This window comes from Amborella trichopoda, chromosome 13, assembly GCF_054954075.1.
Source record: "Amborella trichopoda isolate Santa Cruz 75 chromosome 13, AtrichopodaSantaCruz75HAP2 v2.0, whole genome shotgun sequence".
NCBI classification, from domain to species: Eukaryota; Viridiplantae; Streptophyta; class Magnoliopsida; order Amborellales; family Amborellaceae; genus Amborella; species Amborella trichopoda.
In genome coordinates, this window is record NC_142348.1 from 49,999,251 (window position 1) to 50,012,141 (window position 12,891).

The following is a 12,891-nucleotide window of genomic DNA, read 5'->3' on the forward strand; positions in this document are numbered from 1 at the left end:
ACGCCTTGAAAACGACCATGTTAATTGGTGCCCTCGCACACCCCCTCCCTCTACCATAACATTGATGCGATATTCAATATGAAAAGAAATAAAATAAGCACAGGGAGAAGGAAAAAAACCCACCCCACGGTAAATCACCATTGCCCTTTAACTCTCTCTCTAAGAAGTGTCAATGGGCAAGCGTCTCTCTCTAAAGTCTCAGTGGACAAGTCTCTTTCTCCAAGCCACCCATGTGCAATTGTAAACCGATACTTTTAACCCTCCACGGCTCTGTTTTCCATGAAAGCAGCTTCCACCACGTCTCTCTGTAAAAGTTCAACTCTTTTTCTGAGAAAAAGTCTCGCTCTAGGACAAAACGCCTTAGCAAACCTAACATAGCCATACCCAACATCTTTCTTATCGGTTTTGCAAAATGTCAAGGTCCTCTCTCTTTTTTAATTCAAGGATTCCATGACAAGTATTAATCCCACAACAATACAGGACGATTCTGGCAACCTGGTTTTAGGGTGAGAAAGAGGCCAAAAAACCGCATTAAAGGTTCTAGAGTGAGAAAGGTGCTAAAATCCCAGCATACCCACCAACCACTTTCCACTTTTAAGTATCCATACTCATTTCCCATACAACTATATTTCCCATACTCATGGAGTACAGATCAATCTTAATGTTGTGCAAATACATAAAGCTACCTCCTTTTTGGCTTCACAGTGTCATGGGTGAATTGGGTAACCAGGATTAAAGAGTGCCTGTTATTTTCTCTCTCTGCCCACTAAAGATTTAGCTCTCAACAATCTGTTCTCAGTACCCATTGTCTCTTTCTCTCTCTTGAGTCGGTGTGTCTGCTACCTGTTCCCCATTGGGGTTTTCTCTCCCTACCAATTGTGAGGTCAGGCTTTGGTGAGCATTAATGGTGGTGGGTCATCAGAATTTGACATTGAAAGCTCATTGTAGAGTGAGAAACTTGTTTTCCTAGTCTTAAGTCAATTTTTGGTTCTGTTCTGGATCATTTGTCTGGTTTTCTGGTACCCACCTGCTCCCTTCAGTGACCTTTAGTATACAGGGTACTGTTTAGTAAAAGGTTTCTGGTTTTTTTGGCCCTGGTAATGATGATCCATGAGGACTTTGTGGTGGCCTTATAATGCAATGGAGGTCGAAATATGTAATTTTCATTGAAACCCATTTGATCATTTGATCTTTGGACTCTTCTGTTCTCCATTATTGGGGTTTCTTCAGAACCCGTTTCACATTAGTACTGCTAGTACTATTTGTCTTTGGCTTGCAGTGAGGTGCGTTCGTTGTTTCTCTCTCTATAATGTCCTTTCTGTTTGCTCTTAAATTGGGCTCCTTTTATTTGTTGGTGGGGTTGCATTCTTCTCTTAGTTCTATATTTGCAACTTATTTTGCGGAGGGTTCCTGGTTTTTGTTTAGAATCTGATAGTAATAACGTGTTTCTCTCTCTAGAAGCTCCATTCCCATTGCAGTCTCTTTTGGCCTTGCTGGTTATGTAGTATTATTAACTTCTATGGAAGTGAGGTTTCTCAGAATCTATGGGAAATGAAGTGAGAGAATGCTCAGAAATGGCTGTTGTGAAATGCAAGGATTCTCTCTCTAGATCCTCAAATGCAACAATGTTGTCTTCAAGGCATAGACACGGGCGTTCAAAGAGGTAATGTGATGGCACTCGCACTGCGTTCTCTCTCTTTGGAAGTCTCTCACTCTGTTCTCATAAGCTGCTGAGTACAAATTTTAAATGATCTACAGGAAGGGATTAGGAAAAACCCTCAAAAGAAAGGATACAAAATGTTATGGAAATATATTGTTTCAATGAAGAATGCTCAGAATTAGAGCCTACTGAAAAAACTTGGTTTTGGAGAAATGCTCAACCATTTCTCCTCAAAGCGAAGTAACTATTTTTCATATACCAAGAAAAATACTTGAAAGCTAAATTAGCGTAATCAGTGTTATCTGTATTTACTTACATCTGTTTAATGACAGTGCTCCTCAAAGCATATCAAATGTGGGTATTCCAGATTTTTCACCTGAGGCACAAAATCATGCTGGGTTGGTAAGAGTAAGACCCATTACCGTTTTGTTCAATTTTCTAAGACTTATACTTCTACATATTTTCAAAACTTTATGTATCTGTGAGTCTCGCAAGAAGAGGAAAATTTAAAAAACTATGTGCTCATGTTTTATTTGCTATTGAGTCCTTGTGTCTCTTACTCAAAATGTGGGTCCAATCCTGGGTTGGACCTGTGAATATTGTGATTCTCAAATGTCTTATGTGCTTTTGTTAATTTTTTGTCAATTCATTTTTGTGCGCCTTAGTAAAAATTTTAGGTCTTATATATTGTGTATGCTGCAGTAACTATGTCATTTTTTAAATTATGTATTTCTGTTCTTTTCATCTAATAGTCTAATTTGTTTACTAGGATGCGGAGCTACTTGATGAAAGCATCAATGTGAAGAGAAAACAATCCCCTACCACTGTACTCCAAAGTTCATTGAAGCAAGAGGTATGCAATTCATAGTTACACAAAGTAAATATGTGGGTTTGGTATGCCTGGTCAATTCTGAATCAGATAGAAGGTCAAAATGAGTTGCCTGCTGAATATGAATGATTTAGAAACATTAAATTATTTCAAAGTTAGGAATTGCTCTCTTGAAATGAATTGTGTTTTCGAAAGAAATTTGGTTTGTAAGGGTGTCAAAGTTGTGCTTTTCAAGAAACATGTATAAGTAGGCATGATTCCTTGCATGTTTGTAACTGTATATATAGAGGGATGCTAATGGATTTTATGGTTTTGGAATGGCCTTATCAATTATCATTTATGTTAGCCTCTTTGTGATGTCAAAGAAGCCAACTTTTGTAGTAGAGGACATGTATGATTTTGATCAAGTTGGGTTGTCGAATTCTTGAGAAGTAAAAACTCTACCTTTTTTTCTAATAACTTGTTCTCATGGGCGTTCTTAGAGATGTCATTAATCTGCAAAATATAAAGATGCATGTAATCACAAACACTTAGATATTGAGTATTTCCTCTTTTTAGCCATTTCTTGGGGTTCAAAATTTTGCATTTCGGGGACCTCGTATTCCATGTCTTGCAAATCTCAGCTATATGCAAGTGTATTCTTAATATGATGGTTCATTCGTTCATTCTACCACATACTCATCAAATCTTATTGTATAATTAGCTTATGAAGAGGCTTGAGTGACTCATTTTAAAACTGAGTGGAAACTTGTTGCCAAAGGTGTTCAATTCTAATTATAGGAATAATTATTTGCTCTGCTCTGGAACCCAAATTCAGTCGATTACCCATTTAAAACTAAAAGAAAAACAAAAAGAAAAAGAAAGATGAAGAAGTTGCAGTTCTTTTGGATTATGTACTTTTACCATTTACGCTTTAATGATAATGCCAATTAAAAAGAAAACAAAAAGACCAAGAAAGACGAAATGGAGATTTGCTCCAATTCATCTTTCCTCTATGGCCTGTTAACAATATGTTTGCAATATGATATTTCCATTTCCTTTTACTGACTTACTGTACACTTGATATGTTTTCTCCTTTACACAGATTTTACAATTAGAAAAACGATTGCAGGACCAATTTGTGGTACGAAAGGCTCTAGAAAAAGCACTAGGGTTTAGCTCTGCTTCCCATATGAATCCCAGAAATCATTCAATGCCCAAGGTAGTTGCTTTTGTAAGTTTCTTGAAATACTTTCATCCTTACTTTTTCAGAAAATGGTTTCTTCCTTATGGCAAAAAATGGTTTCATCCTTATGGTTTAAATGCACTCATGAAAACAAGCCATATTTGAAAGAAATTCTCAACATTTTGCAAACGGAGAATACAGAACTACAGATTACAAATTCACAACTTCTAATATGGGTTTTCTTTCTTTCATTATGGGTGTTGTTTCACATTTTTTATTCAATTAGCTTTTTAAAGCTTGAATGGAAATTTGTTTACAAATGGAAAGAAACTCTCATTTAGGTTTCTAATTGCTGGTGTCACTTGTCATCATATTTCGTTTTTCTGGATCATTGCCCTCTTTTTCTTTTCTTTTTTTGATGTGATGTATTTTCAAGACATGCTTGTCCTGTTTTCATTTGGTTTTTAAGTAACACCATTGCTAATTTTATTTTGAATGCAGCCTACTGAGGAGCTGATCAAGGAGATTTCAGTACTGGAGGTGGAAGTTGGGTATCTGGAGCAATATCTTCTCTCCCTATATCGAAAAGCCTTTGGCCAACATGCGCAGAGTTCTTCTTTGGTCACCACTGATAAAACTATTGACCCATCTTCAATTTCTCAAGAAAGAGAATTTATGCAAGTTTCTGAACTTAAGTTTGCACCAAAGAAAGCAAGCCTTGCAGTTTCTAGTCGGTCATTTTTGTCTGAGAATTGTTTCATTAATTCGGGAAATAAATTGGAGACTATTAGGGTGACTGAGAAGCAGATAGATTCTAGTGTCCACCGTTGCCATTCATCCCTCTCTCAAAGATCAACTGGTTCAAAAAGATGGATTTCTTCTCCTATTGAAAGCTTCGTTAAATCTATACGGCCCTGCCATTCTCAACCTTTGTCCTCAATGGAGGTCAGTTATTATGTATTTGCTTATTCTAACTTGGTAAAATATCAGGACAGTAGAGGGACACCTGCATAAATCATGAAGTGGACTTAGTTCCATAGTTTTAAAGGAGCATTAAACACGATTTTGTTACTTTGTTACTTCTTTTGCTCTGAAATCAGATATTTGCATAAAATGCTAGACATTAAACAAAGATTGGCTTTTCATTTTCCTGTTCATAATGCTTTCATGAATGCACTTTTGTGTGTCCTTAACAGTGCCTAATGTTATCCTGCAATGCTACAGTACACTGTGATCCTATGGACTACGGAAAAAATCATAGTCTACAGGTCATCACTTCCAATGAAATGATGGACCATGATGGGGAAAGAGTGAGACCCACCAGATCAGGGCATGACCCCAATGGAGGGGCCTACACTTCCATCACAATCCACCATTCATCACTCGGTCATGATCTGATGGACTTTGATTCCCTGTTGTCGAATGGACCATAATATTATCTCCCTCAAAGTTACCATACTGGGTAGTATTATTTTCATGAATAGAGTATCATTTGGGACTATTCTTCGAGGCTTGCTATTTATCATGACATTCTTTTGAAACCTTGTGTACAGCATGCACAGTATTCAGATTCAAGCTTGATCAGCCTAGCTGAGCATCTTGGGACTTCTATATCAGACCATGTTCCCGAGTCACCCGATAGAATCTCGGAAGATGTGATAAGAAACATGGCTTCCATCTACAGAAAAATTGCTGAGCCCAGTCAACTTAATCTTGGCTTTTCATCTTCTCCCACTTCATCCCCATCTACAAGAAGCACATTTTCGCCACCTGATCAGTCTGATATGTGGAGCCCTAGCTGCACAAAAGAAGCTCCCTGTGATGTGAGGTTGACTAATCCTTTCCATATTGAAGGGCTAAAAGATGATCATGGGCAATGCAACACATTAGTAGAAGTGTCATCGATTTCTGTCGAGAGGTTGAGATCTAGTGAGGTTAAGAGAATGCTCCATAATTATATGTAAGTCTTCCTGGAGTCCAGAATTTCAATGTCTTTTTTTCGTGTTCTATATTTCTGTGTCAATTAACTTCTTTAGTTCACATCAACTGGTGTTAAATTATTCGTCATATTTATGTAAGCCTCCCATAGTCCATAACTTTGATCTCAATTTTGGTGTTCTATATTTTGTGTCACTTCCATCTTCTCATTATCAAATAGCTGAAACTATATTTTTTGGGCATATGTCGGTGCTTTTTGGGGTTCAATTTGGTTATTTGATTTTTTCTTCCTTTTAATTCCAATGAAAATTGGGCGTGTTATAATAAGAATGGAAATGCATATTAGAATCCATCTGCATAATCCATCAGGTCATCACTGCCCATTGAAATGATGCATGGTCATAGAGTGTGGGACCCACCATTGGGGTCATTCTCTGATTTCAACAGGTCCCATTCCTCACCATCCTTTTCATTGGACAATGATGGCCACAATGAAGTATGGTTTTGTTGTATATTCCCATTATATTTTCCATAATCCATTGTTATAATATATTTTCTTGATATTTCCTATAATCCATTGATGTATTATTGATATATTATGTTTTATCAATATGAATTACACAATGTTTGAGCCACATTCAATGGTTTTTTATTTTGTTGCAGGTTACTTGTTCAAAGGTTGGAGAAGGTTGATTTAAGTAAGATGAAGCATGTAGAGAGGCTTGCATTTTGGATTAATATACACAATGCGCTGGTGATGCATGTATGCTTCCAAGCCTGTCCTTTTTAGTCTTTCAAGCTGAAATTGTTTGTTGAATGTTACTCTTCTGTTGCATTCTGCAGGCATACTTAGCCTATGGAGTTTCTCAAAATACATTTAAAAGGACATCTCAGATTCTCAAGGTAAATTATGGTGCTGCTTCTAAAAATAGTTTCTTCTTCTTTTTTATTTATCTAAAGGATTTGCTTCTTTTTATCTATTTCTTTCTGTGGGTAAGCTGGCTTTGGAACAGATGATAGCCAAGGAGCCAGACCCCAATGTCGAGAGAGAGAGAGAGAGGGAGAGAGTGAAGTTGGCAGTGAAATAATGGAGATTATGACACTTCTATACATATGTGTATATTATCCAGGTTGCTTATAATATCGGAGGTCACAACATAAGTGCAGACATCATACAAAGTTCTATTCTGGGATGCCACATGCATCGTCCATCGCAGGTATATTTCTTATCAGAAGCATACTGTACAGAGTATGTGCATGGTACATGGTGCACATCCAGGGCATCTGCTCTCTCTTATCAGCTATTGATACTGGACATTAACTTTACCATTATAACCTGGTTGATCTCTATCATCCCGTTGCGGGGAACCAACAGTGGATTCCCGGCACTATCTTATGTTGTTGAAGGTGTAGATTCACTCCTTTTAGTGTCTTTCTTTTTATGTCACAATTACAATGAATTACCAAACACAGTAATCTTCTCAAACCTCACGTCATGTTTTACATAAGTATTAAAATGAAGGAATCAGTTACTGAAAAAGTTAATACTCCAGTAAAAGCATTAGCCTGGTTTTTTGTTCAGTTTTTCAGAATAATCATGTCACATAAGTTCATGTGTAAGTCTATTGACTAAATGAAAGGTTGACCATGTCATGTCTTATTTATGTATTGGAATAAAGGAATACAAGACTTAAATTATTATTTAGTCAATACATGCATTAGCATGGTTTTTTATCAGTTTTACAGAATGGTCATGTCATGTAATTGCTCAATAAAATTTGCCCCGATTTGATCATTTGATATCAGTGGCTATGGTCGCTATTATCCCCACGGACGAAGTTCAAGAGCAGAGCTGATCGGCAAGCATATTGCATTCAGGAACCTGAACCTCTTGTGTATTTTGCGTTTTCTACAGGATGCTTCTCTGATCCTGCGGTAATAATCTCAACCTATCTTGTATGCATGCACTTGTGTATACATGTATGTTATGTATATCTTAGTGACAATGTGTATATGTTTCCATTTATGTATGTATCCATGGACGCATGCATGCATTTGTGTTTTGGTATGTATGTATGTGTATCTTCATGGATGCATGCATGCATTTGTGTCAGAATCTGTGTGTATGTAGGTTTGTATTTTTGTATGTATGTCTGTGATGTGTCTTAGATCGATATTGCATTTCTCAGGTTCGTATATACACAGCTAAAAGAGTATATCAGGAGCTCGAAATTGCAAAGCAAGACTATATTCTGGCTAGTGTCAGCATTCGCAGGGAGCAAAAGATTGTTTTGCCAAAAATTTTCGAGAACTTTGCAAAAGATTCATATTTAAATGCATCTGGAGTAGTGGGTATGATCAAACAATATCTCCCTGAAACTCGAAAGAAGGCCATTCAAAGGTGTTTGAATGGGAGATCGCGCAAGATCAACATTGAGTTTTTGCCTCACAACTATGCTTTTCGGTTCTTAATTTCGAGAGAACTTGCTAAGTGATGCATTTGGAATTCTTGCAAAGCTCGAATTAACCTCAGGGGTCGACCATTAAGGGTTGCCTTTTTGATAGGGCATGTCCTATTCATTTTTGTAAAGAAGTGTGCATATGAATACAGGTGTTATAGTGAGATTTCAGTGTCTGGTCCTTTATGGGTTGTATTATATCAATAGAGGAGCTGGTTTCTGCAATTGTTGCAATGTTAATATGTTAATGGTGCAGCTTATGAATCTCTCTCTCTCTCTCTCTCTCTCTCTCTCTCTCTCTCTCTCTCTCTCTCTCTCTCTCTCTCTCTCTCTCTCTCTCTCTCTCTCTGCATTAGCTAATATAATATATCCATCCTTTTTACCTGCAGCCCCTAGGCTTTCTTTTGCATATCTAAATGATTTTGCTCAGGGGGAAGCAATATGTATATTTGCTCCCTCGGGTAAACCACTATCTAGTAAGTGTTATTAGGACACCAAATTTGGGATGGGACCCACTAAACCTAGTGACATAACCTATAAAAACATTCAATACATACTCTAAAAGGTTCATGAAGTAAATCATGCCTTAGGATTGAACATAGGCTGTCCAACTTTTGAGTGGTGAGATCTGTCTTCGCAATCATCATCATCAGAGCTTTTTTTCAACTATTTGGAGTTAGCTACACGAGTCTTAGTCCGTCATTCTATTCTATTAAGGGTCATACCCTGAAGTTGTAAATCGCCCCATTTGGACATACATCTATAAGGAAACATATTTTGCTTAAAATGCATATTGCCATAAGTTGGTATGTCACAAAATGTCTTTGAGTTGAAATGTCGTTTGGGGCTATTAGATGCCTTTCATGAATTTGGCTTTATGTATTTGTTCTACCTGTTCACTGAATGCTCCTAATTGAGTATTATGTCTACTCCTAGACAAACTTCTCTTACCATCTTATGTCTCCATGGTAGATACTCTCGGGAGAGCATACTGTATATTTATTCCTCAGGTGGAAAGAACTCTTTAGAAGGATTTCCTCAATATGAAATTTCGGAACCTACCCGATGATCACTAGATTAATTTAGAAAAAAGATGGATTTTGAGTTCCTTGGTTTTTACCCAAGGGAGTAAAAGGAAGAGATGCTCTCCTTCAGTTTTCTTTCTCTTCGTTGCTAGCGGAGGTTTTCTTTTTTCTTGTTACCGATTCTTTTCTTGTTCAACTAGCTATGTTTTCATGCTCGACTTGCTTTTTTTAAATAGACTATTACCCCCCATCCTCAAAGGAAATATCTACTCGATTGCTCGCTTTCTTTAAGTAGACTATTGCCCCCCATCCTCAAGGGAAATATCTACTTGATTGCTAATTGATAGATAGAAAGAGACCGATAAATCAAAGCAAGTGCTTGCTGGCTACCAATTGCTACCTAACCAGAGAAAGTTTTTGAACTCCTCGCTATCGCTGGCTATTGTACAGCTTTAAGCATAGAATCTTTTGATTCAGAAAAAGTCTTTTCAATTTTTGTGAGATTTAAGTTTTAGAAAACTTATAGGAGTTTAGTAAGGGCACATAGGAGTTTAGGAAGGTGAGATAGAGAAAGTTGGATGTTGAGAGAAAAATAAAGAAGAAAAACTTTCCATTTGTCAAATATTTTGAGTACCTTTTAATTCGATTTTTTTAAAAAATAGGGATTTAAGAATATCAGTGAGATTTAAAGGAGAAAAAGATATACATAACATAAATAAAACCATTAAAAAAATGGAAAATTTTGTATAGAACTTTAACTCGTCGTGGTATTTCATGGTGGACCCTCTTTTTCTTTCTTTTCTTAAGCGGTAAAAGGAAATCCTCAATGATTTCACCCTAACCCTCGTCTTTTATCTCCGTCTTTTCCATCTGTTATTAACTTTTGACTATAAAAATTAATTTCAAAAATTTTTTTTATATCATTTCATCTCAAATGTTTTTTAACCATCGTTTTCCCTTTCCACCAATTAAAAAATAATTAAATTGAAATGATATAAAAAAATTTGTTGAAACTAATTTTTATAATTAAAAGTCAATAAAAAAGAGACAAGAAATACAATAAAATTTTTAAAGATTTTTTTATACCACTTAAAAGATCAAAATAACCCAACAAAAAAACATCCAAAGATAAGTAAGAAAACATGATGCATTTTTTTTATGAGTGCATTACAAGATGGCAAACAAATAAATTAAAGAACCAGGCCTTCACTTTGTGAATGTTGAGCATCAAAGAATTTAAGAATAAAAAATCTTTCCCATGAGAACTTTGCCTCTCTATACTTTTCTTCCAAAAGCTAAAGCCAAGAATGACGATCTATGAAACTGTAAGTTAGAGGTATCGGCCACTTCAGACAGAATTCCACATGTAAGAATAATGACTTACGAAACCCTAATTTATAGGTGTAAGCCAATCAAGACAGAACCCTAGTCCTGTTGGAATTCGAATTGCAAATTTTTAGCTCACATTTATCATAATCAGATTATTTGTATCTCATATTTATCTTAATCAGATTGTTTTTATTTCATATTCATCTTGGTGAGATTGGATAGCGTAATTTTCTTATTCATCTTGATAATATGATCTTTAAAAAAGAAAAACCCCGTGGACATTTACAAAAAATATATACAGAAAAGACTTAGAAACCGCCTCTTATCAATTCCAAAACCCTTTTCTTTTACGGATACAAATTGGGCTATATCTTGCACAAAGACACCATTTTCGAGAGAGAAAGAGACAAAACGGGGGAAGCTCTCTGAAAGTTGGAACATTAACCCCCAAAGCCATAGAGGGTCCTCCCCTGCCTCTTGAGAGCATAGACCACATCCATGGCGGTCACAGTCTTCCTCCTTGCATGCTCGGTGTAGGTAACAGCATCGCGAATAACATTTTCAAGAAAAATCTTCAAGACCCCTCTGGTTTCTTCATAGATCAAACCACTGATCCTCTTCACTCCGCCCCTTCGAGCCAAACGCCGAATTGCAGGCTTAGTGATCCCCTGAATGTTATCTCTCAAGACCTTCCTGTGCCTCTTTGCTCCTCCCTTTCCCAGGCCCTTTCCTCCCTTTCCTCTTCCTGACATCTCTCTCTAACCACAGAGGGGTGGGATTTTTCTCTCTCTAAAATTGGGGGTCTTTCTCTCTCTACAAGTGGGAAGCTCTCTCACACTGAATGCAGAGCTCGACGAAATGAGGCGGTATTTAAACCTTGAGTTGAGGATTGAAAGAAATGGAGACCGTTGGATCTCTCTGTTAATCGACGGTAAGCTCGGTCGATCCGTGTGAGTTGGCTGAAATCAGTGTTAGTCGTTGGATTTTAATCTGTGGACGGTTCATATTTTCTGTGCTTTCTCTGTCTTGCCGTATTGGGAAAGACCGGGAACTTGGTGTGCTTCTTTCTTTTGTCTAAGATTTTGTTTATATAGAATTAGAGAGGGTAAGGTTTTGGTGCGCCCGCAGTTGCTCCTCTTTATCTGCGCCTCATCCAAAATGCATCTCGGAAATGGATTCTGGGCGTCGCTATTACATGCAATCTTGGTTTCACTTGTACGAGTCCTTTTCGTTTGGTGAGAAATATGAAGCAGTTTCGATCCAGAAAGGTTTAGGATTTTTTTAAAAGAACTTAACATCACATTTCACTTTGCATCTATGATTCTAATTTTAAGGTTGCAACCTTATTAAAACTTTTCCCATCTTTTAATTACACCCTCCATTCGACTTCTTTACATATCAATAGATTTTTATTATTTTTTGAATCTCAACAAAAGTTTTTATAGCATAATTGTATTTCCTTTTATTTAGGATTTAATTACATCATAAATCTATGAAAATATTTGGGCCCATGTGGATCCCTGGAAATACTTTTTCTCGAGAGATTTATTTCATGTGAAATATATTTTTGGTGATAAATATTTTCTTGAAAATCAATTTTTGTTTTTTGGGATAACAACCCACCTAGAAAATACATAAAATGGACTCGTGAGTATGATAACTTCAACGTAAAAACGTGCGATAATTAAAACAAAGATCGGCAGTTATTGCATGTTATTTTACTAGATTTCCATTTCCCATGTAAAAACTACTGCATGAGGTTTTTTTTTCCAATTTCTTTATCTTGTGTCCCTTCAATATATCATTTTCAAATATTAAAGGATGGAAAAAGTGTATATAAGGTTGTAACCTTGAAATGTAGAATTAAATATGCACTTCAAAAATCCATCAAAAAAGATTATTTTAATGTTGAAAAACCCTCTAATTGATCATCTCAACATTGAGATATATGAATATGAAAAATAAAAAAATTAAATTAAATCCCAAAAATAGTGCATCTTGCAATACACTATCTAGACCGTCTATTTTCAATATTTTCATATGTTTATAGATATACTTACTTTGAACCATTTTTGATGTTCAAAATTTTATAATTAGATGTGAAAATAGATTTTCAGATAATCCTAATAATTTTTACACCAAAATTACTTGTTATGAAAAAATTTGGAGGCACACCTTAGTTGAATTGTTTAAGGTTGCAATGGTATAGAAACCACACCGATTTATCTATCGATGTAATCTAGGGCCGGTTCGGATGTTAATAAAAGAACCTTCGTAATGTAAAAAATTCTAAGGTTTTCCCCCGTAATTGAGAAATATATTTAAATGTGTTGGTAAATTGTTGAATTTTTTCTTTTCTTTTTTTGCTAGATATGTCTCTTTGATGCCTTGCTACAAATTCTGACTTCACATAAAAAGTTGAACCAACCTTGGATATTAATTTTGCTTTTTTTTTTATGGTTTTGATAAACAAATAATGTGAAATA

At 36.0% G+C, this 12,891-nt stretch overlaps 2 protein-coding genes across 16 annotated transcripts; one reads left to right on the plus strand and one right to left on the minus strand.

The window, feature by feature from the left end:
- The first annotated feature begins 380 nt into the window (after positions 1-380).
- LOC18445971 (uncharacterized) lies at positions 381-8,276 on the plus strand. 15 transcript variants are annotated; one of them, XM_088856811.1, is made up of 12 exons: positions 381-1,283; positions 1,540-1,663; positions 1,993-2,062; positions 2,430-2,513; positions 3,574-3,690; positions 4,156-4,599; positions 5,208-5,614; positions 6,256-6,355; positions 6,436-6,495; positions 6,723-6,809; positions 7,399-7,527; positions 7,782-8,276. In XM_088856811.1, exons 2-12 carry the CDS (start codon positions 1,545-1,547, stop codon positions 8,085-8,087), a joined length of 1,923 nt encoding a protein of 640 aa, XP_088712937.1. In that variant the 5' UTR covers positions 381-1,283; positions 1,540-1,544; the 3' UTR covers positions 8,088-8,276. The 15 variants fall into 15 exon arrangements, with proteins under 15 accessions (XP_088712937.1, XP_020530308.2, XP_088712930.1 ...); XM_020674649.2 differs by having other exon boundaries at positions 402-1,283; positions 1,993-2,068; positions 3,574-3,702; XM_088856804.1 differs by having other exon boundaries at positions 402-1,283; positions 1,993-2,068.
- Positions 8,277-10,713: 2,437 nt separating this feature from the next.
- LOC18445970 (histone H4) lies at positions 10,714-11,248 on the minus strand. The gene has a single exon (XM_006856096.4). The coding sequence runs from the start codon at positions 11,155-11,157 to the stop codon at positions 10,846-10,848; it is 312 nt and encodes a 103-aa protein (XP_006856158.1). The 5' UTR covers positions 11,158-11,248; the 3' UTR covers positions 10,714-10,845.
- Between the last annotated feature and the right edge of the window lie 1,643 nt (positions 11,249-12,891).

Coding starts and splice junctions, on each gene's coding strand:
- LOC18445971 (XM_020674649.2), top strand. CDS start 1,545: ATGGGAAATGAAGTGAGAGAATGCTCAGAAATGGCTGTTGTGAAATGC. Junction 2,069..2,429: donor ATCATGCTGGGTTGGTAAGA/GTAAGACCCATT, acceptor TTTGTTTACTAG/GATGCGGAGCTACTTGATGA. Junction 5,615..6,255: donor AGAATGCTCCATAATTATAT/GTAAGTCTTCCT, acceptor ATTTTGTTGCAG/GTTACTTGTTCAAAGGTTGG.
- LOC18445970 (XM_006856096.4), bottom strand. CDS start 11,157: ATGTCAGGAAGAGGAAAGGGAGGAAAGGGCCTGGGAAAGGGAGGAGCA.